The sequence below is a fragment of the Euprymna scolopes genome, chromosome 20, assembly GCF_053919585.1.
Source record: "Euprymna scolopes isolate OS-2025 chromosome 20, ASM5391958v1, whole genome shotgun sequence".
NCBI lineage: Eukaryota > Metazoa > Mollusca > Cephalopoda > Sepiida > Sepiolidae > Euprymna > Euprymna scolopes.
Window position 1 is genome coordinate 103,938,001 of NC_136501.1, and position 25,616 is coordinate 103,963,616.

Here is a 25,616-nt window from a genome sequence, read left to right on the forward strand (position 1 = left end):
TATACAAAACTAGGGAATAAAATGACTATGATTAACGTATTGGTAAAGGTGCAGTATCTGTCTACCCACGGAAAATCTTTAAAACTAACACTATTTTAGGTGTTAGAGGGTGTTGAACACCAAAATAACAGTAAAAATTAGAGGAAACAAGTAGTTTCCGAGATATAAAGGATTTATACAGTAGAGGGATAACTTTTCTACATTAATTTAACGTAAAAGTTGCATCATGCTTATAGCCAATGTGGCCATAAAGTGGGAGGTTTTTTTACGTGAAATTAACATAGAGAAGTGGTGCCCCACTTCTGGAAATAGTAATGTGTATCCTTGAGGATCATTAGCCTCCCAACGAGACTTCATTGATTTAATTCTGATCAGTAGTTGCCGAGATTTCTAAATAATAAAAGTGCTCCAAAGAGTAGAATATCTATATGTGGATATAGTTATACTCATCGTTTGATTGACTATTGAAATGCTCATATGGTTGGTTCTTTGAGGCGATACTAGCTGTAAATTTGCAGGCTTTTAGCACGTTATAATACAATTCTATGGTTGTAATTTAATGATAATTTGTTAAAAAACATATATTTTATAACCAATAAAATATGTCCAAATAAGCATATATTTATATACGTAGTCTACTAGTAAGCCAGCCTTAGTTTTGCTGCGTTGAGATGAATTTTGGAGCGGATCTTTTGCTTAGTCTCCTCCGTAGCCTTGCCAGGTCACAAGTGTATATAAATATCTGAACTTTAGTATTATATTTGCAAATAATAAATTAAAAATTTTATTATTTTACAATTAATGCAAAGACTTAGAATAATAAATTATTTTCATTATTAATTTACAGATCGTATACTAAATTCCATATATATATGATCCATTCCGAATATTGAGACTTTTCATCTAGCAAGGATTGTAACATTCGTATTAATGTTTCTACTTCTCTATTTTATAATTTTACTTCAAAACTTGGATTATTTTTGGAATTTATATATATATATATATATATATATTCTTATTTGTAGAATTCCGAATTTTACTGGGTTTATATAATTCAGTAATCGTTAATATACAAATAAATTTTAAGCCAAAAATAGATGACTTTAACGGTAAGCTAACAAATAGTGTATTTCATCGTTAGTTACAAATGTTTCAAAACTATTCAGACAAATTCAAACATTATGTCGTTTGAAAACAGCCGTTCTTCAGACTTATTGAATTAAAAACACTTTTACACTAAAACATTATGGAAAGCATTCCCTTTATAAGGAAAAGACAACAAGCGACATTATTAAACCTATATATGAACAAATGATTAATAAAATATGTTAAAAGACATCTTGAAAAAGAGTTAAAAACATATTTAATTTTAAAAAAGGAAGCACAAGATAAGTGGATAGTACTCTATATATAAAGGCTTCTGCAGTCTTGACAGATTATGGATGCCCACCATAGGGGTGCATGTGCGTGAGTATTTTTTTTTTTTTTGCAAGATTGGCCCAATTTCAGTCATACATATCCTCAGTCAGCATTGTTAAATATCAGTGGCAAGTGAAGTGTATGGAGAGCACGGCAGAAAACAAATGCCAATATAAACGGAGATACCATACAGCGCCCAAAATTCCTAAATATTCACCCATTTCGTACTTACAAGGCGCAACGTCGCTTACCTTGAGTTATCTGACAAGCACCAGTGTGTCAATGCAATCATCCTGTATATATATATATATATATATATATATATATATATATATATATATATATATATATATATCTGTCTATATATGATACACCTGTTATTTGTGGGTATATATGGGCTTAGATGTAAGTATACATAGAATAAGTGAGCGTATGTGTGTATTAACCGTATGGTTGCGAATATGTATAAAAAATATATATATTGTACACGTTCATGCATGTGTACGTGTGTGTGTATATATATGTTGTGTGTGGGTATATATATATATATATATGTATGTGTATATGTGTGTATGTATATGTATTAATAATGCAGTTATAGAAAATTTCCCCGGTTAAATATTATTAAATAGCATAAGGTTATGGATATACTGATTTTAAACGTTTTTTTCTATAAGGTATTATCATTACTTTATTACCTTTGTTTTAACTTACTTAGCATTGAACTATTACCGTAAGGACCATAACATAAAGATAAAACGTTCCATCAATAATATTAGAATTAATTTCACAATTAGCTAATAAACATTAGTATATTCTAAACTCTATGCCAATCCTCTTTCTAAGGGAAATATAGATAAGTATAAAATTAATAATAATTAGCACCTCATGCGCAGTACTTATAACTTGAGTTGACAGAACAAATACGATTTAAATTGACAATGAGGTTTGAGATTAAACTAGGAAAAATCAGGAAAAAAGAATTATTCCATTTACGGTTTAGGCCCATCTCTTTGTTTTAGTTTGTTTTGGTTTTTGTCTTTATATCTATATTATTCTTATTCCTCCTCCTTTCTTCCCCCCCCCCGAAACAAGTCCCTATATCTTGTACACGACCTGACCTCAATTAAGCGACCGGTCAAACTTTATGATTCTTAGATTCTACTTGAAGAGATATCTATTTTTTATAGAGATGTATGTATGTTTAAGTGTGTGTATATGTATATGTTTATATATATATGTGTATATAGGTATATATATGTGTATGTGTGTATGTGTATTTCATATGTATATTGTGTGTGAGTGTTGAGTTTGTATATGTGTGTTCATGTGTATATTAGGATGAATATGCACAAAATTGTCTCACCCCACCTCCTGCCACTTACCATTGCCTACTCTCCCTAACACTTCCCCCCCCCCGCTAAAAAAATATAAGCTTCCAATGAAAAGGCTTCCACCAGACTTTGAAATTATTTTCGGCTGGACCCAAGACAAATTTAAACAAGCACTTGCCCGATTCGGATATATACACAGATATGCGGATTACCCAGGATATAACTTGGAAACTATTACCAAACGGATGTAAAGAACATATAATATGGATTTTACCAAACATGTTGGATCAACAAGAACATTCATATCCTTTTTCTACAAATACTCCTGCTACAGAACTTCTGATACATATATTATTTTCACTTTGACTTTCCATGTCTCACTGACTTTAGCAAATAGGGTGCATACCTTTATAACTATTTGCTAATATTTTCACTCCTCTGATGAGATGGTAGACATCGAAACCCTATAGGTTAAGGAGATAAACTTTCTAAAGCATTCTTTGTCTTGCTTAGAATAATAAAAATGCTTTGATATGAAACTCAACCACTTCATTTCATTTCAATGAGAGTTTTTTGAAATTCATTGAATTACAATTTAATATATATATATATATATATATATATATATATATATTCGGGGGTATAAATCTTTATTATAGCTGTAAAATAAGGTATGATTAGCCCCCAATTTTAAACCTATTGTCACATCTTCCTAGTTAGGGGAAGCAATCCAAAGTACAAAGAAGGACGGAGAGAACACATTTATTGTTTTATAAAGTTAGATAAATAAGAAGTATAATCTGCCGAGCAGGTTTCTCCCTCAATTTTCAAAGCCGAATCGAGTTTTTTTTTTTTTTGTATAGAGGAACGAATATAAAATATTCAGACTTAAAATTTGCTTTGCTTACCGAGAGAACGTCTCTTAAAACGACCGTGGATAGTCTCTAAACATTTGGAGCAAATAACGATGGCCCCTGACTTAGAATAGAAAATGAGTCACTGTTGAAATTCATTGCTTTTCATTGGTTTTTTTTTTAAATATTTTTTTCCTTGTTAATTTTTACAGTACGGAAAATGTGAAAGTTGACATAAATAAAATAACCAACGTTTATTATACTTTAACCAAGTATGTTATTAAGTTGTGAAGAAAGTTGTAGCGGAATTTTTACTTTTGATTTCAAATGCTGTATTTTGAAATACAGTTTCCTCATTTTACCTTTACTTCATATACTATTTTAAAGAGCGTTTTAATTACAACCGTTTTAAAGCATTTTTATAACGTTAAATACAAGATGAAAAAAAGAAAAGAGAAAACTTGCACAGTTTTCTGTTTTCAAGTCAAGCTAGACCGAATAGCTGCTGAAATAGCTCGCGTATACAACGAAGCGTTGATATCAGGAACCACTACTGAACACAAAGCTGAAGGATCGTTTAAGAAATACGGTGGCAGCGACGAGAGTCCTAAACATGAGAAGCGTAGTGGTTGGCCATCGGATGTTTAATACAATCGATTAACAGCCTTAGTTGAGGCCAATTTACGCACAACTGTTTGAGCACTTGCTTCTGAATTAGATGTAACGTATAAGACGATTTCCAACCACTTGAGTGAGATTGGGGAAAAAAAAAGAAAACGATAAATTTTTGTCTCACAATTTGAACGACTAACAAGAGAAATGCCATTATGAAGTGGCATCACTTTTACGCACCACGAACGACTCATTTCTCGACCGGATTGGGACTTGCGATGAAAAGTGGGTTCTTTGCGACAACAGGCGACGCTCAGCTAGGCGTTTAGGTGTCGATGAAACCCCACAACATTCCCCGAAGCAAGATTTGTACCAAATAAAGACCATGTTTATTGTTTGTTGGTCGGCGACCAATCTCATCTATTTTAGTTTTTTGAATGTAGGAAAAAACATTACGGCGGAGAAGCACTGTCAACAAATGGATAAAATTCCTCCGAAACTTCAACAACAACAACAGCCAGCATTAGTCCAAAGAAAATGCCCAATTCTCTTCCATGACAATGCTAGACCGTTCGTTTGTAAACCGATCTATGAAAAGTTGAACGAATTTGGCTAAGAACTCTGCTTCATCCACCATATCTTCAGACCTATCACCTACCGATTACCACTTTTTCAAGAATCTTGGCAACTTTCGAGGAAGATTGAACATACTAAGAATATTAAATCGGCCGGTCTATATACTAACTTAATATTCGTAGAATGTTATCACCAACTATTCTCTTTTTAAATAAATAGGATGTCCCGATCGAATATTTTATATGATGGAAACCGTGACTGCGTACGTACGTTAAAGGTACTACGATATTAATATCCAGCGTTTTACTTTTTTATTTGACGGGCTGGCAGAGTTTATATTTTCCCCATTCTGTTTCGAATGGTTTTAGTCGGAGATTATTTTAAACGTTGTATATTTTTAACTGTGCCGTTACATTGTAACAGACCCAACACGTTGTAGACTCTGTCGCAATAAAATGGAAGGTAGGGCAAATCTCGAGTCACTTTTTTTTTAACAAAAGCCTTTGTATCCGTTATTTTCAACAACACAGTTTGTCTAAATATTTCAACACTGCATTTTTCCTTCTCTGGTCGCCTGTGACTTTTTGCGTCGACTGTGTGGTCACCTACATGTCTCGAACACGTGCTTCTCTCATCGCGAGCACCTATTTTCTGGACACTTACTTGTAAAATCTTACTTTTCCGAACACCTGTGCCCTTTTATCTTTGCTGTGACGTCAATTTGCGCAATCGGCTGTGTCATTTGCATATCATTATGCTGCTGCTGCTGTTGCTCTCAGCGTCAGCGGCTCTGCTCCATATTTACTTTAGCCACATCCGATTTATTGCCAAATTTGTTGTACTAAAGTAATAACGTTTGTGCAAACAGGTAATGTCTTAAAATATACAACTATTTCCTAATGTTATTGCGCAAGAATAATATATATATTAATTATTTACAACATCGTGCACTTTAATTAAAGAATAATGCTGAAGTCGGTTCTTTATCTTTTGTAAGCTACATAAATAGGGATTCCTTCTAAGACATTTGCACTTCATAAATTACGACTGAAACAGATTATTAATATGTAGTAGTGCTTTATTTAATTAGTGATAGGACGATTCCAATATTGTTTCCGATTCCGATACAATTATCGATTCTGTACTAAGTTACCGATTCCGATTTTTATAAATCTATAAATATTTAATCATGAAGATAATATTTTGCCTCGATTTTCGCAAAAACACACGTTAGATGTGCAATAATTTTCTCCAAGGAAAAACCCAATTTGCGTAGAGATGATCTAAAAGTTGTATTATTACTGACAGTTTAAAATCAACAAACATTTTATTTTATTATTACTACCAACCGATTTAGATTTTGTTTCAGACAAAATATAATCAAAAAAGACAAAGGAACTGTTTTGGCATCGGAAACTTGACTCAAATTTTTCGATTCCGATACCGATTCCAATACCCACAAATGTTCCGATTTTTCCGTCACAATACTAGTTTCTATATATGAAAATATTTATCAAAAATCAATACGTAACAAACTAAAAAAGAAAGAAAAAACTAAAGAAAAAAGTATAAAACACATTCGTTCTAAGACTTTTGTATTTGATAAAATTACAACTGAAACAGGTTATTAATATGTAGTAATGCTATGTTTCTATCTATAAAACATTTTCTCATAAATCAATACGTAAAAACGGACAAAAACAAAACTAAAGAAAAAATAACAATTAGGTGTAATACTTCTAGATGAACTATCACATACATCAATACAGTTTCATCTTTTTCCCCCGCAGGAAAGATATTCCAGCATAATATATCGCTTTTTATTCTTTTAATAATTTATTTAAAATGTGGTTTTTCTCTATTGGTGCAAAAACGAATAGACTTGATTTCTATTATATTTTTTTTTTGTTTCTTCCTGTTTTACATATTCATTTACTCGCAGTCTGAAGTAAAAATAAATCTTATTCCCCTCCCTGATGTTCGATTTGGACGAGTAAAAAAAAGGGTAAGAAAAACAAGAACGTTATTCAATATATTTGGTTATTTCATTGAAATAAATTGGCCGAGGCTTGATGCTCACTTCCGATCATTGAACAGACAAACCAATTTTAAACACACTTATTTTTTTTGATTATTTTGATTTTAAAGCATCAATATTTTTATGCAACAAACGAAATCTGACAATTTTATAGCTCAGCTAAGAATGAACAAATAGAAATACTGGTATTTTCTTTGCCTCTGTTATCTGTACATATTTCAAGAGTAAGCAACACAGACTACGCTTGCTTAGACATATATCAATAGAATGCAGGAAGAGCACATTCCACTAACCATCCTGGTTGACAGTCTGCCATATGGGAACACCTCTACTAGTCTCCATTATGATGTTGTTGGTTTGTTGTTTTTGTTTTACGGCATGTCATTCAGATAATTTAATGCCGAATCCAATGATTTTGAAGAAACATTTTTTAATAAAATATATTTGTTGTTTTCAAGTCAGTTTCTATTTAACCCATAGTTGGGACCCTAACAGGCACTACTACTCCGAGTCAAAGTTGACCTGAGAGCAATGGCAATTAAAGGATGGCTTCATACTCCCCACAGCCTGCAAGCTGGGGCCTCACCACTGGATATAGTTTAAGGTAATATCCAGGCCCCATCATGATGTAAGGCACAGCGTTTGTAACGTTGTGCGGAATATGCTCAATCGCAAAGCTGACAGAAAATAATAAATAACTCGCTTTTTCTTTGAACATTAAAGCTTATTTCCTTATTGTTATGCCCCTGATATTACCCACGTGATCATCTTCCCATATGTGATCTCGAATGTTATTTCTTCCGTGTCAAACGTCTCTCCCGTGATCGTCCGCTTTCTCCTTTTTTTATGGTCATATTCTCTTTACGGTGACGTCATTTCGCACGCATTTTTCTATAGCCGTCCGCGCAATGTTACACCTGAAGGAAAACAACATCGACCTTAAGTTCCATGAGAGTTTTAATATGATACTAAGTATAAAGATAGGCCCTAATAGAGGTTAATGTCGCTGTTGTGGAGAAGCGTCCGTCCACGCATAAATAAGACCACCAATGTAAACTGTTCCGAGTTCACACATTAATATTGGAATATTTTTGGGATTAAATGCCGCTCTTGCACTAGTCTCTTCAGCAACAGACGACGCAGTTCTACTGAGGAGACCTCCAAAACGGGCTAATTTGCAGCAACCATAATCGTTGTTGACCATATATCTATATATCTATAAAAGTGAACGTGTCTGCGTATCTGTGTATCTGTGTACATTTTCCTACGCAATAACTATAAATTTTTTGTCTACAGACACGAAGTTTGATATACAGGTTACTGAGATTTGGGAAAATTGATGTGATCGGTTTTTGACGAGAAATTTACGATTAAGGGGTCAAAATTCAACGATTTGACCTTTGAGAACTCTACCAAACCTCTCCGACAATTTTGGGTCTACGCACTTGAAATTTTAGATATAGGTTTCTTGGACATGGTTGTAACAGCATAAACGTTAGGTTTTACCCCGTTCTTTTCCTTCTTTGTGGAAGGGTTCGAGTCTGCCTTCCTACTATCGTTTTTTGTTTTGTTTTGCTCAACATACACATACAAACACCCGGCGCCCAACGGTGCCCATGCTAGTATATATATATATATATATATATATATATATATATATATATATATATATATACACATATGTATACATATATACGCATATATATATATATATATATATATATATATATATATATATATAGGCTTCCTTCAGTCTTGACAGACTATGGATACCCACTGTAAGGGTGCCTGCGCATGAAATTTGTGTGGCAAGAGTTGTGCAATCTCCATCCACACCTCTCCTGAGTCAACATTTTTGCATACAAGTTGAGGTACAAGACGACTGGAAACAATGCCGAGATAAACGGAGAGCACATACAGCGCCTAGAATTCCCAAATGGTCACCCATCTGGTATTAGCCAGGCTCAACGTTGCTTAACTTCGGTGATCTGACGAGACCCGGTGTGTCAACGTGATTATACCGTATATATATATATATGTATATACATATATATATATATATATGCACATATATATACACACGTATATATACGCTTTTATATATATATATGTGTGTGTGTGTGTGTGTGTGTGTGTGTATTCAGGCAGCACGTTTTTGTGCAGGTAAATAGTTAAATAGTACGAAGTGTTTTTCGGTTCATTATCTTTTTTTTCTAATCTTTTCCTTTTTCGAATGGTCATTTTTATGTCTTGGTAAAATTGTGTATGAATGTTCTGTAGTCATTTTCCTCCATCTGGTTTTTTGCAAGTACTTTAAACTGATTTTCTTCAGTCGTCCTCAGGCAGCTTTTGATTACTTTTTCATTGAAAATCTGGATGCTTTTAAATGCTTCAGTTCAAATTACATTTAAATTACTTGAAATTGTGACGCGTCTCATATGTACAAAATACATTTAAACGTGTTAAGAATGTGGCTAAAATAAATGTACAGTGGTTCAAATTTTAATATAATTTGAATGAATGCATATATATATATGTATATATATTGCATTTCCCTGTTGTACTACCAGTTTTTTAAATGGCGAATCCTCCGACAAACTAGAAGCCCTTGTACCCTGTCGACATAAATACCCCCGACAACTCAGGCAAACAGTAAAATCCCACTGCTACACAGTAGAGAACCCTAGATGTAAGAAGGCTTTCCACTCTCATAGTTTCTTTCCCGGAACTGCTAGACCTAGGAACTCCCTTCCCAGTTTCTGATTTCTCAACTGTACTAACATGCAGAAGTTATAGTGTTATGTGTACATATATCTTGCTGCTCAACTCCCTACATAGTATCCCTGCAACTTATGCCCATGAGAGTAGCCTCCTACATCATAGTGGCATTGTACCTTGTTTGGGGTGAAAATGGAATTAAAAAAAGTCTTATAATTTAAATCAAACCCCTTTAGAGCAATGCTGCATTCTTGTGCCTGTTTTGCAAGTAGTTTACAGGAATCTGATCTGATGAACTCATGACAACTATGTCTCAATTGACATAAATGTCTCCGACAAATTTCCACCCTTTACAGGTCATTTTATGCCGGAAAGTTTCATGGCAAGTGTTCGACTGAGCTTCAATGTATGGTCTCCTCTCGCCAAATGTTCACAAGAAATACCCGTTTAGCTGAAATCACTATCAATAATTCTTCCCACTCTTTATCTGTTCCTAAAAGAAACGTAGATTCCATGAACAAAGCTTCTTTCTTAGGACTGCACGCCTGTGGAATTGTCTTCCGTTTTCCTACTTTCCCTTTGACTACAATATGGTTGCCTTCAAGTACAACGTAAACAAATTATTGATGAGCCGTTCCACGTAAGTTAACAAATTTACTGAATTTCCATTACTAACGATTATTATATTGTCCAGTTGACTACTGTAGACTCTTAACCTTCATGCACGAGTGGTTTCTGGCCTTGATAATTTTTCTACATTTATATTTTCTTTCGCCATCCTGCTAAGCTTTGTGATTCTTTGTGCCTCCTTGATTTCACCAACATGCAGGAAGGTTAAATGTAATGTAAACAGATATATTATTCGTTTATGTGCCTTTTGATTCTGATATAGTTTCCGATACTGTCTACTCCCTTTTGTTTGCGATGAATAGGGATAAAGCTTTTATACAACAATTACTGATGATAGGAATAATTTAAAGGTAATGATAGAAACTATGAATTGTTAAGGGAAGAAACGATTAATGATCTAAACATAGAACCACAGAGATAACCACGGGGCAGAAGTGATTGAACGAGATTGTGAATTACCAGAAAAGATGCAAGGAGTTATAACGAAAAAGAGTCGAAGAAGAGACGTGAGAAATAAATAACAAAGAATAAGAAGAAAAAAAAAAGTCGCAAAAGAAGAGAAAACAGAAACAGAAATAAGGAAATGAAAATAAACAAAAAACAAAAACAAAAAAAGAAGAACAAGCAACGAGAAAGCTTAGGAGATGACAAAGAATACACCGTAGTAGCAGACCGCCTGGCATTGCTCGGTCGCAAAATATGCTTAAATATGATATTTTGAATAATGCAGATTTCGTATTTATTATTATATTATATTGGACCGAATATGTAGTAAAAAAAAAAAAAAATGGCTGAAGCGCCACCACCGATAATCGAAACCAAAACGTTTAGCTTACGATTTAGTTTTTCCTTTGACGCTAATGCCTAAGCTATGAAGACATGTTTTCTGCAAGCCCCCAAAATTCCAAAAAATGGGACCAATATCTATGATGTCATGCAAGCATATTCGTAATGCCGTTCTTGCATCGTCACCTAGCAAATTTCATTTTTTAATTTTCACACGATTTTCCTAGGATAAAACCCTATAATGAGGTTTAGCATAGGTTTCACTACTCTATATATGAAATTTCATGTCTGTAGACAAAAAACTGATAGAGGAGTTTGGTAGACAATTTGTTAAAAACAAATATATATATACGCATACATAAATATATATTGAAAGAGGCTTGTGTTTACTATAACATTTTTACGTAATTATTAAGCAAGTATAAATTATGTACAATATCTGCCTGTATATACTTACACGTAATAGTTAACTATAGATGACCTTTCTACAAGAAAACTGAAAGAACTAATAGCGAATTAATTAAAATGAATGTTTAAAAGAATATGCAAATTAGCTTGATTTTTGGAAGATGAATGCAATTCCAAGCCCCATATACATCAAAGTTGTATTTGTTTTAAATAAATAGAAAAACATGTATAGGAATATAGATTTCTATGAGGATGATAGATATGACTGTCAAAAGCTGAAAGTACGTTTATTTGTTTTAATAATGATCATATCCCATATGATACTAATGGTTGTTTCGTATCTGGCCGAAGCCAATAATCTGCTTATTCCATTACAATCATATATGTCATCTAAAAAAATAAAGATTTATAATTTGTTTTTCTGTAGAGTTGAATGTAATAATCAAAGAAGAAAGCCCCCGCGTGTGTGTGTATCATGCAGTCATACAACTTACCTTCGGATGGAATCTGGGAGAAAGAGAAATTAAAGATGGCAGTCATAGATTTATATGGGGTAGTCTCGTGGAATCTCACGAGATCTCATCTACAACTGCACACGTATGCAAATAGAACAGGGTCAGTTTTCTAATAAAATGCGTGTTGGCAGAGGAAGTTGGGAGAACAGTAACGATTTTTTTATTCAATTTTAACCCCAAACAAGGCACAGTGCCACTTTGAAGCAGGGTGCTACTATCAGTGCCATAATTTGCAGGAACATTATGAAGGGATATGAGTAAAAAGATGTTTGTTCAAGTTAAGCAACGGCGATCCTGGTTAATATCAGATGGGTGACGAATTGGGTATTCTAGGCGCTGTAAGTACATTCCGCTTATCTCGGCATATCTTTCCAGTCGTCTTGTACACTTCACTTGCAACTGGTATTTAACAATGTCAACTCAGGAGAGATGTGGTTGGAGATTGCGCACCTCCTGCCAATAAGATGTTCACGCGCAGGCACCACTTCGTGGGTAACCACAATCTGTTACAAACTGTGTGAGCCCTTTTCATTATATATATATATATATATATATATATATATATATATATATATATATATATTACACACGCACACACACGGGTGTGCGCATTAATATAATCGTTATATTTTACTGGTTCTGGTTACCTTACCTGTGTGTGTATGTATATATATATATATATATATATATATATATATATATATATATATATATATATATATATATATATATATGAGAGAGAGAGATTTCTTAAGAATAAACTTATCCAATGAATATACTGGTGTAGAAACCCATTCAAAATACAGATTGGACATTGCTGCCAAGGATTCTCACTTCGGATTTTTCCATGCAACTTGGATATCAAACTCAATATACTTTTCATTAATTTCACATTCTCTATGATATTTAAAAACTTTAAAAACGTTTAATTATTTCTATGTTTATTGTTTTTTAGCAAATGAGGTGCTAACCATTATACTATTTGCTAAGAGTTTCTCCTCTGAAGAGATGGTGGACATTAAACACCTATAGGTTAAGGAGATATACTAATTAATATGTATTCTTTGTCTTACATATAATAATAAACATTTTCTCGATTTGAAATTTAACCATTCCACGCCATAAATTTTTAATTATTGAATTACTAAAATTTTATATATATATATGTATATATATATATATATATATATATATATATGTATATATATATATATATATATATATATATGTACTAGCATGGGTGCCCGGCGTTGCCCGGGCGTTTGAAGGTGTATGCTGAGCAAAGAAAAAACAAAAAACGGTAATTTTTAAAATTTGATCCCCATTATGACAACTTAATATTTATTGTTTTGGGCTCAAATCATGTTATTAAGTTAGATCCATGTCCAAGGAACTAATATCTAAAATGTCAAGTGTTTAGACCCAAAATTGTCCGAGGAGTTTGGTAGAGTTCTCAAAGGTCAAATCGTTGAACTTTGACCCCTTATCAAAGAAACCCGACCACATCGATTTCCCTAAATCTCAGTACCCTGTATATACAAATCTCGAGCCTGTAAACAAAAAATTGACTGAGTTATTCCGCAGGGAAATGTACACAGACATAGACACAAACACGTTCACTTATATATATTATGATTGCAACTTCTTGTCAGACGAGTGTCACTTCCTCAGACATTTAAAATCCATGAGCCCAAATGCCTGAGGGAGTATCTATACAAATATGATGTTACAGAGTCTTAGCTTTGTACGAAAGCTAAGTCTCTCTCTCGGTTCAAAATGTTGAGATCCAGCAACAAACAAGAGCAAGATAGCCAGCAACAAATTAAACTGCAGACCAACTTAATGCGGGTAATGGTCTTCCGTTTTATTGTTTTTTAAATCAGAGATTTGCTTCTCCTAGAAAGGTTGCCTTCACCACGGCTTACGGGAGCCCTCTCCACCCCAATACACATACACACACACACACACACACGGTGCTAGTTGGCCGTTGACCCAGAAAAAGAGTTCATTCGCCCTTTGTATACATACATACATACATACATACATACGGGTGTGTACGTTTATATGATAGATCATATAATTTGAAGTAATCAAATTTACCTGCTTGATATTTTTTTGACGTCCACAAAACAGATAAAAATCTAAAAAAAATTGATCGCACTTACCAGAGTGGTCAAAATGTAATGGTGGTACGGATCTACCATTCCTTCTTGTAAGGCCTGAAACAAAGAGATGAAATGAAAATTATAGGGTATGGAATAAGTTTCCTCTTTAACTACGTTGGTGAGTAAATATACCGAGTACATGCCAATTATTACACAATAATTCAAGCGATTCAAGAATAAAATATCGAATGAAGAAAACGAAGGAAATACAAGTCTACTTTTGTATTATGGTGGAACGTGGAACTTTCTTTAATAATTAATGTAGAAAAGAGCAATACCATTTAAGTAAATTGCTTTAAGTTTGAATTAATTCATTTATATATCTATAAATTCATATGCATCATTATATATATATATATATATATATATATTAGTGGAAATGGTAATTAAAAAACTGAAGAAAGTGCTCAATATTGTTGTAGAGAAAATATGCGTTTTATTTTTTATTACCATATCTGTCTGTTAAGTTACATTATTGTTTCAGCTACTCGTTTTTTTTCGCCGTCTGTAGCTTCCTCAGACTTTTACAGAAATGTTCGCTATTTCATCCCAAAATAGCAATAATGTAACAACAGAAAGATACAGTAATAAAAAAAGTATATATATATATATATATATATATATATATATATATGCACACACATATATATACACATATATACATATATATATATACCCACATATATACATATATATACCCACATGTACATACATATATATATACACACATATACATACATATATACATATATATACATACATATATATATATATATATATACATATATACATACCCCCATATACATGATGATGGCAACGTCTTGTCAGACGAGTGTCACTCTCTCAGACACTTAATGTCCATGAGCCCCAAAATGACTTCTATCGCCACAGGACCATTTTTATAGAAAAATGCCTGAGGGAGTATCTATACACAGATGATGTTACAGAATCTTAGCTTTGCACGACAGCTAAGTCTCTCTCCCGGTTCAAAATGTTGAGATCCATTAACAAGCAAGAGCAAGATAGCCAGCAACAAGTTAAACTGAAGACCAGCTTGATGCGGGTACTGGTCTCCCGCTTTACGATTTTTTAAATCAGAGATTTGCTTCTCCTAGAAAGGTTACCTTCACCACGGCTTACAGGAGCTCTCTCCACCGCAACACATACATACATACACACAGACACACATGGTGCTAGTTGGCCGTTGACCCCGAAAAAGGGTTCATTCGCCCTTTTGGAAGGTCTTGTTTTTCATCCTTAAGAGAGACTAGCCACCCTCCTTACCAAACAAGTTTGGTGGGAGAACTAGTTTAATCGCCGGTGACGCAACCATATGATGGTAGTACTGAGTTACATGGTACCTGTAGCATATGACATGATCTGACACATATACATACATATACATAAATATATATACACCCACGCATATATATACATATATACACACGCATATATACATATAAATGCACACACTATATATGCATATTAATATATACATATAAACATATATACACGTGTACATATATATACATATACATATATATACACACGCATATATATACATATATACACGTACATATATATATATACATATTAATATATATACACATATATATACATACTAATGTATATACACGTATATATGTACACATATACATACAGCTACATGTATATATACACACACCTATATATATATGTATACAAAAACCAACATGTACATATATATATATATATATATATATATATATATACATATATAAACATAGATATACACCCACATTGTGTGTATATATATTATATATACATTATATATATACATATATATATATATATATATATATATATATATGTATATATAATGTATATATGCATATGGAGTACCTTCAATAAATTTATAGACATTTTTGTGCAGTTGCTATATATCTTATAAGATGACTGACTAATTTTTATGAATTAAGCTTCAAATAAATAGATACCGAAAGGACTGGAATTCACTTTACAAAAGACAGACTGGCACAGCTTGTAAATTCCAGAAAAACAATCTGGACGTGAGGATACTTTAGAAGAACGACGTTCGATAAATATCCGTTTTTAACTTGCAAACATGCCACAGAAACGTACATATTACTTCAGAGTGGTTTTGGACTATCTTGCATAAATCAAGCATCATTTATCAGTGGCAAAACAGATTCGATGAAAGCAGGGAGACTTTGGGAGACGATGAGAGGTGTGGGAGATGTAAAGAAGTCCGAACACAAGAGTTAATTAACAAAATAAAGAATTCCATGAATAATGACCGTCGTGTGTCTATACAGCCAATAAGTGGACCGTTTAATGTCAGTATGAGAACTGTACAGATTTGTGCGAAGTTTTTTTTTCCCAAGGCTGCAGTCCACAACACCATCCTTGTTACAAACAATTTGATTAAGATGGGCATGAAGACAGTTTATCATCCTATAGTCAATCCCTTGTTTCCTGTGACTTTTGCTTATTGCCTTAGCTGAAGTAAAATCTTAGAGGCTGTCGTTATGATGCAATTTAGGAGATGAAAGAGTATGTTACGAGGGTCATTGACACGCTGACACAAGAGAACGTCCATGTGGGCCTTCCGGAAATTACTTGAACGGTTAAGGACTACATTGCAACTGGAGGAGATTACTTCGAAATGGAATATAGTTTTATATATGTACTATCAATAAAAGTGCTCATGTGAAACAAGCCTAGAGCCTTACTGGAGGCACCTCGTATATACACATGTATCTATAACATACACGTATACACATGGATACATTTTTTTTCACATAGGCATCCCCACTTATCAAGGCCAAGATGCCACTCAAGGATAAGGGTTAAAGAGTGTACAGTAGACATTGGACAATATAGTAATCATTAGTAATGAAAATTTGGTAAATTTGATAACTTATATAGAACGGCTCATCAAGAACTTATTTACGTTAGACTTGAACACAACCATATTGTAGTCGGCCGGAAAGCAGGAAAACGGAAGACAATTCCACAGGCGTGCAGTTCTAAGAAAGAAGTTTGTTCATGGAATCTACGTTTAGGTTTAGGCACATATAAAGAGTGGGGGGATTATTGATAGTGTGTACAGCTAGACGAGTGTTACATACATACATACATACATAGGAATATCAACCTTAACCATAAATACATACATACCTATATGCGTAAACACGTATATATGTAATAATGCATATTAAATGAAAAAAATATTAATATTTAGAACAGTGATATCTTCTGATTAGCCGAATCAAGTGATTGATGCGAATCGAAATAATGAAAATAAAATATTTTTATTAACTTTTGTGCAGAAACCCCTGAGTAGGTTCGCTATATTTTTATCATGAATTATCATAATTCAGCCTTACGTAGACCAAGATTGGAGCAATATTTTATAGTCTGGCCTGAGCAAATGTTTGCCTTGTTGATAGACTCTTACTGAATTATTGTAATATTGTAAGTTCTACTATTGCCTTTATCTATTTTTATAAAAAAAGCCTAAAATCAGTTTACGTATCATAGTTGATTTTCTGATAATAGCAGGAACGCACACACACAAACATTTCTCCCAAACCTCTTGATGTAGGGGTGACTAAAACTTTCTATGATGTACGGGATACTAAGACTTGCTATGATGGTTTCAAATAATTTGAAATGACAGGGGGAGACTTGATTTAAAATATTTCTCATATCTTATATGTCCCCTCTTTTGGAAATAGGGTATGATTATGAATATTTTCAGTATCAAATAATGTTTATACACTGCGAATTTGACTTCATGTATGAAAACCAAAGAGGAAAGATATAACACATAAGAAATATTTGAAATCAATCAAAGCTATTTCCAATCATTTGACACAATATTAACTAGATCCAGTCTACACTCTATCGAGACCAGAGGGTTTGCAGAAATATCAGATATTGTTTAATTTATATTCAAAACTAGAAAAATAAACAACTATGATTGAAATATTTTACGGCCGTAAAAAAAGCTGTAAACATGGGATCTGGATGATTGACTATTCCTTTAATGTGCGACTTTTAGGGCAAATTCCACATAGCCCACTCTACAATTCAGGTTATTACGTTCTCAACGAGCTAATCATTTGTTAAATTCTGATCAATAGTCCCTGAGATTCTGAACTTATAAAATTCCCCCCAAAAGTTGCATGTCTCTCTCATTATATATATATATATATATATATATATATATATATATATATATATATATATATATATATACTCGGGTTTTTTATATTCAAAAGTAATGGACTAATGAATTCAACGAGGTTGTTAGACAGTGCTCAATAAAAAGAGCTGATAATACTTGTTTAGTGTTATATAAACATGCTCACATCCCGCTGCTACAAATAGCCACTTGTTTCAATCAAACAACAGATATCATCAGGCAGCGACTTGACTATTCAAAAGTTCAATGACTCATTGAACTTTTGAATAGTCAAGTCGCTGCCTGATGATATCTGTTGTTTGATTGAAACAAGTGGCTATTTGTAGCAGCGGGATGTGAGCATGTTTATATAACAATAAACAAGTATATATATATATATACACACACAAATTTGATATTGAAATGCTCAAATCTCGGTTTGATGAGACAAAACTACATTTTTTTACATGGGGATCACCATTAATCAAGGCCCGTAAGCCACTCGGGGATAAGGGCTATTTTGTGTACAATAATCAATGGGATAATATCGTAGTAATAGTTGGTATTGGAGATTTGATAAAGCGTCTTACTTAAGGGGGCGATTAATCAGGAATTGGTTTATGTTGGACTTGAAGACGTCCAAGTTGTAGGCAGATGGGAAACAGGTAAACGGAAGAGAATTCCACAGGCGTGCACTTCTCAGAAAAAAAGCTATGCTCATGGAATCTACGTTTTGATTTAGGCACAGATAAAATGCGGGGGAAATTACATACAGTTGTTTCAGCTAGATGGCTGTTTATCATGAAGGATTGGCGAGGGGGGCCAGACATTGGAGCTCGGACGAGCACTTGTCATGGGAATAACGATAAAACAAAGACAGGCTCGCAACGTCTCTTCTGTGGGAGAGAGGTTGCAGGGAAGAAAAGAGAGCATCCCCCACTAAGCCACGAAGTCTATTTTGTAATTTTTCAAGGCAGGTAGGCTGTTTTTTGAAGCTCCAGCCCAGATGTGGCAGCAGTACTCCATCTTTGGACGTACTTGGCTTTTATAGAGATAGAGAATTGCATCAGTAGTGAGGTATCTTCTGGAGCGGTAGAAGGATCCTACCATTTTCCCAGCGGCAAGAAATTTTATATACGTGTTCCATTTCAGATCAGGAGTAAAGGTCAAACTCAGGAGCTTCTCAAAACATGAAGCCTCCCCAATACGAGAGCCATCCATTTCAATTGATGCCAGATGAGGAACCGAGCGTTAATGATGTAATGTTAGGAGCTTGGTTTTAGATGCATTAAAAGTAACCAACCATCTCTTCCCCCCACTGAACGACGGGCTCAAGATCAGAGGAGAGGGAATCAGAGAGAAATTTGTCATTTACGGCCATTTGTCATTTATGTGTTTCCGTCGATGGTCGTGTCATTTGCATAGATGTCAATGAATGAATTTAGTATGTGTTTGGGGAGATCATTGATGTAGATCAGGAAGAGAGTTGGGCTCAGGATGGATCTCTGAGGGACTCCAGCATTAATACTGTGGCCCTCAGATTTCTGCCCATCAACCACTACTCTTATGAACCTATCAGATAGAAATGATTTAATTATTGAGAAAACATTTCCAGTTATACCCTAGCTGGAAATCTTGTGAAGTAGGCCATTATGCCAGACCTTATCGAAGGCGTTTAATATGTCAATTTGCAGGCTTCTTGAAGATTATACTACTTTCTATGGTTTTGGTTGGTTATTTTTGTTTTTTTGTTTTGTTTTCTTTTACAGCATGTCAACCCTTTTCAGGTTATTTAATGCCGAATCCAAAGATTTTGAAGAAATATTTGTTAATAGAATATATTTGTTGTTTTCAAGTCGGTTTCTATTTAACCTATAGTCGGGACCCTAACAGCTACTACCACTCCGGGTCAGAGTGGACTTGGGCGCAATGCCAATTACAGGATTGCTCCACACTCCCCAAAGCCATGAAGATGGGGCCTCACAAGTGGATATAGTTTAAGGTCATATCCAGGACCGATTTGAATAGTTTCAATTTTATAACATTTGATAAAAATTAACTATATTTTCAAACCAATAAAATAAGCCCAAATTTGTCTACACACACACACACACACACATTATATATATATATATATATATATATATATATATGAGAGAGAGAGATAGATAGATAGATTGATACATCGAGCCAGAAATGTCTCGTGTTGCGGGGTTTAAATCGTTCGACTGGTATTAATCGTGACACCCTGCACTGAGGATTCCCGAAAGGATGAAAAACTAGTGTCTGTAGGTATTTAATTATTATAGTAAAACTAATTATATATATATATATATATATATATATATATATATATATATATATATATATATATAAATTATCCTGCAATCATGTTTAAGTTTTGCTTCTTCGGTTAACTCCCCTGTGATCTTACTAGGCCACTAATATTCATCCAATCAAGGTACTTTTCTACTTTGATATAGGGAGCTTCCATCTGGGACATAATTTGTAGGAATACTATGTAGGGAGTTAAGTGGGACATATACGTTTACATTCTAGAACTTCTGCATGCTACTACAGTCAGGGAAGTAGGGACACTGAACGGAATTCCAAAGTCTAGCCGTCTAAAGGAAAACACTATTTGAGTAAGGTATTTTGGCATATAAGGATTTCTACATTGTAAGGGTAGGTTTTAACTGCTTGTCTGATTTGTCGAGGGTATGTATGTTTAGAGGAGTACAAGGGCTTGAAGTTCTTCGAAGCACCTACCATTATAATAATTGTAAGACAGGAAGAAGGAGAACTTCTAAGTTATAAAAGAAATTTTGCATTAAGCTACAAAATCTCACGCATTTTATCTGCAGTAAAGACTTTCCGAATACATGCACATAATTAGGTTTATTATAATGTGCTTTATTAAAAATAGAAACTCGTGTGAGGTTAAGGTTATTTAACTATCTAATTATATTACTTTTCATTTTCTGATAATTGTGATTTATAAAAAAAAAAGATTTTACAATTAAGCTTCACATAAATTTCTGTGTTTGACTTTCGTAAAGAACCTACAGTCAAAAATGAAGGGAATACGTATTCTTTAATTGTTTTTGTTTATTATATATTATATGTAGGTTTCAGATTGGCTCGCTTAATGGTCTAAGTTTTTGTAACCCAAGGGCTTCGCTTATGTCAGCTGGCTGAAGCATGACCGTTGCAGGATCTGATACTCCATAATGTACACGATACAAACTCTCTGACGTTGAATAAAAATGACTGCTCACACATCGAATGTAGTATTAAAAGAGGCGGTATTTTCTCATTTTCTTTATTATAATCGTATCCTTGATAATAAAGATAGCATAGCTGCTGTAGTTTTAATATCCTTCTAGAAAATGATACATCTATTGTGGGTGTGGAGAACGGGCTTGTGAAAGATTGCTCCGGCGATATGAGCCCAGGTCTGTTTTCCGGCAAGTAATGGTGAAATCATTTGGAAAAAGCATTGTGATACTACTCTGCGGCAACATTATTCTGGTAAATTATAGTTTCCAGTTTGATCCCACAACAAAGCAGGGTTTGGACTTAATAATTCACCTCAGTTCGTCCGTTTCTCCGTACGTTTGTTCGCCTTTTCTCAGTAACCACACCTGTGACTCTCTTTTAAAATTTAGCACAAATATTAGTCATGGTGAAAGTAGATATTTCTTTGAACGGATTTTCCGGGATACCTGTGGTTGCTTTCTAAAGAGACATTGTAGAGGTAAAAGTTTTCTAAGATTTTTTATCCGTTCATTTGTCGCACTTTTCTCAATAACCACGTTTTGCGATTAAAAACAAATTGCACAGATATTAATCATGGTAACATAGATTTTAGTCAGAACGGATTTTTCGGGATAACTGCGGTGTCCTTCCTAAGAACTATTATAGATGAAATATTGTCCCAAAATTGTTCATCCGTTCATTTGTTCGAACGTTTCTCAATCACCACGCCTTTGGATTAAAAAAAAAATTGCACGAACATTAGTCAGTGTGAATGCAGGTATTTGCCAGAACGGATTTTACGGGATAGCTGGCGGTGCTTTCCTAAGAGGCATTATGGAGGAAAACTTGTCCCAAAAGTGTTCATCCGGTAATTTGTTCACACTTTTCTCAATCACCACGCTTTTGGGATTAAAAAAAATATGCACAAACATTAGTCATGATAAAAGTTATTATTTTAATTCATGGAGGGGGAGACAGTATGTTCGGCTTGTTAATGCCCATAAAAATGAATGCAATACTATTAGCTCGATGCAAGTTTTGAAAAGAATAACAACTATGTTTTAGAATATTACTATTAATAACAATAAAAAAAATCATTTAATCTCTATAATTTGACTTCCGCTGTCGACAAACTTATTTATGCCTTTCTTATAATATTTATAATTATAATGCGAAAAACTTTTGTCTGTCAAAAAATTATTATGAATATAATAATTGTTTTTATAATGAGAAAGTTTATAAATATTTAAAATCTTAAAAAGTGCACCAATTGCATTTTTATTAGCGCACATCTGATTGAGCGTAAATAAAATAGTTTTTTTGTTGTTTAAATTCTAGTTTATTATGTTTTAGTGTTATGCATGAAGTTCCCTTTTGATAAATCTAATCCCGTGATGTTACCTAAAGGCTCTACAAATTAGGTAGTTAGGTGACGTGAATATTCAGGATAAGGAAACAGTTCCCAACAAAATCCTCCAAGGAGATCTTTTGTCGATAATGCTGAATGAGGATTGCTATTACCGTGGTAGAAGATTACTCCTTTTCCGTTGACTAAGGAAGGTAGTTTCGGGATACAGTATTGCAGGAAATATGACAAATACTTAGCTTTTTTTAGCAACATCTATAAAACAAACACTGTCATATATATCGTTTCTCATTTTTAGAGATGATGATTGCCTATTTGTATTATTAGTCATCGAATTACTGTTCTCATCTTGAGTGTTATTTTCACAAAGTTTCGGTCAATGGAACCTTCGACCTTCTTCAGGTGTATCCTGTCGAACTCGGGGATTTGGACGGAATTTCGAGCGAAACCCCTTATTTACATAGTGTGCTCTGGTTCCATCAGCCATGACGAGATGGAGGTAAAAATCTATTTTTCAGTCGCCCACACTGACGATTGAACCTTCAACCTTAAGGAGAATATCACTTTTAAAACTGATTTTCCCAGTACTCTTATCACGGGTCCTTGCGGACAATTCTAGTATGGATTTTAGGAACTTAAACCTACTTTTGTACTTCTAGTTGTGAATATTACGATTTATTAGTAATTATTACTATATATTAATGTATATCTATATTTATTACTTGTATATATTAATGTTTTTACTTATTTCTTGTATATATTATCTAGTGTTTATAATTACTGGTTCCCATATCGTATTGAATTTTACACTAGGTCTACTTAGCAGTTGGTTATTCCCCAGCATATGTGCTGCTCCTTTCAGTCGTCTTACTCTCCACCGTTCCTCTCTGTCTATAAACTTTACTTCATCCCATAATGCTAGAGCTCCACAGAAACATTCCCGAGATTGACAGATACACCGAAGAAGTTTGGAGGTTACATCGAACGAAATGTTGTGAAAATCACACTCAATTTGGGAACATCAGTCCGATAAATAATAGATTGTAATATATTTTAGTGATAACTAGGGCTAGGACAACAGCATATTCTTTTCATTGTTTTTCAAGTGTGTATCCGTTTATATCTTATATGCTTTTATATAGAGTGATGTGGTTGTCGGTTGAGTAACTGTGTCTGTGTTGGATGTATACACGAGAGTCAAAACAATGAAAAGAATATGTTGTTATTATGGCCCTAGTGATAAAAAAAAAATAATTTAAAAATTAAAGGAAGTAATTTTAAACGCTACTTCTACAAACCGATAAAATTCTCAGCACAGACCTGTATTAATTTGCTTCCCCTCGAGAGTAAATTTTTATTTTTTAAATTTTTTTTTTATTCAATTTTCACCCCAAACAAGACACAGTGCCACTTTGAAGCAGGGGGCTACTATTAGGGAATTAATTAGCGGGGTCATTATGAAGGGAGAAGAGTAGAAAGATGTTTGTTAACATTACACTTGAACTTCTGCATATCATTGCAGTTGGGAAAGCAGAATCCCGGAAGGGAGTTCCAAAGACCCGCAGTTCTGGGGAAGAAACTATTGGAGTAAAAGGCTTTCTTGCACCTAGGGATCTCCACTGTAAAGGGATGAGACTTAGTAGCTTGTCGGGTTTGTCGGGGGTAGTTACGTCGGGGAGGTACAAGTATTTGCAGTTCGTCAGAGCATTCACCATTAAAGTGTTTGTAGAACAGGCAGAGGGATGCAACATCTCGTCGATGGGACAGAGGTTGAAGCCCAGATGACAGTTCAGGACCTATCAGGTTTGCGACTCTTTTTTGAACCCTGTCCAGGAGCGAGAGACAAGCAGCAGATGCACCAGCCCAGATGTGACAACAGTACTCCATACATGGGCGAATGGTTGCCTTATAGAGGTATAGGATACTGGCAGGCGTAAGTAGTTTTCTAGCACGGTAGAGGGAGCCAACCTTCCTTGCAGCAGCCTTGGCAATGCTCTCAATGTATCTATTCCAGTTCATATTCCCTGTAAACGTTATGCCGAGGAGTTTAAAAGAAGTACTTTCAGGCAATGTGTTCTTTGCCATTGCTATTGGTGGTAGAGAAGGTTTCTTGTAGTTATTGAAGGAAACAAGCCTAGTCTTAGCAGCATTGAATGAGACCAACCATTTTTGTCCCCATTCCACTACGGATTGGAGGTCATCCTCTAGTGTTTCTGCCATTTTCTTGGATATGTGTTCATTTGTTTTCCCCTCATATCTGTTATAGAGAGTGGTGTCATCGGCAAATATACCCATCTCCGAAACAATATTATCAGGGAGGTCGTTTATGAATATCAGGAACAATAGAGGTCCAAGGATAGACCCCTGAGGCACTCCCGCATTTATGTCATATTGTTTGGATGTACGTCCGTCGAGGACAACTTTGATTTTTCTATTACTTAAGAAGGATTTAATTACGTTATGAATTCTTCCAGTGATTCCATATGATCTAATTTTCCTTAGAAGACCATCGTGCCATACCCTGTCAAAAGCCTTAGATATATCAAGGGCCACCGCTCTACCCTCCCCTGTTTTATCCAATGAACGGTATATACGTTCAGAAACTACAGTTAAGATATCTGCTGTTGAACGGGCTTGCCTGAATCCATATTGTTTGTCAGTCAAGAGTTTAGCAGCTGTTAGGTGCTGGACTAGGGCTTTATTAACTAAGGACTCAAATATTTTGGCGAAAAGCGGGAGGAGGCTAAT

At 34.2% G+C, this 25,616-nt stretch overlaps 1 protein-coding gene and 1 pseudogene across 1 annotated transcript in view; both read right to left on the reverse strand.

The window, feature by feature from the left end:
- Window positions 1-25,616, reverse strand: part of LOC145241557 (glutamate receptor ionotropic, kainate 2-like) — a 729,218-nt gene that overhangs the window by 453,594 nt on the left and 250,008 nt on the right. The window contains exon 4 of the mRNA XM_080104625.1: window positions 14,056-14,109. Within this exon, the coding sequence (XP_079960751.1) occupies window positions 14,056-14,109 (54 nt within the window). The remainder of the gene's footprint in view (window positions 1-14,055; window positions 14,110-25,616) is intronic.
- Window positions 8,745-8,861, reverse strand: LOC145241694 (5S ribosomal RNA; annotated as a pseudogene).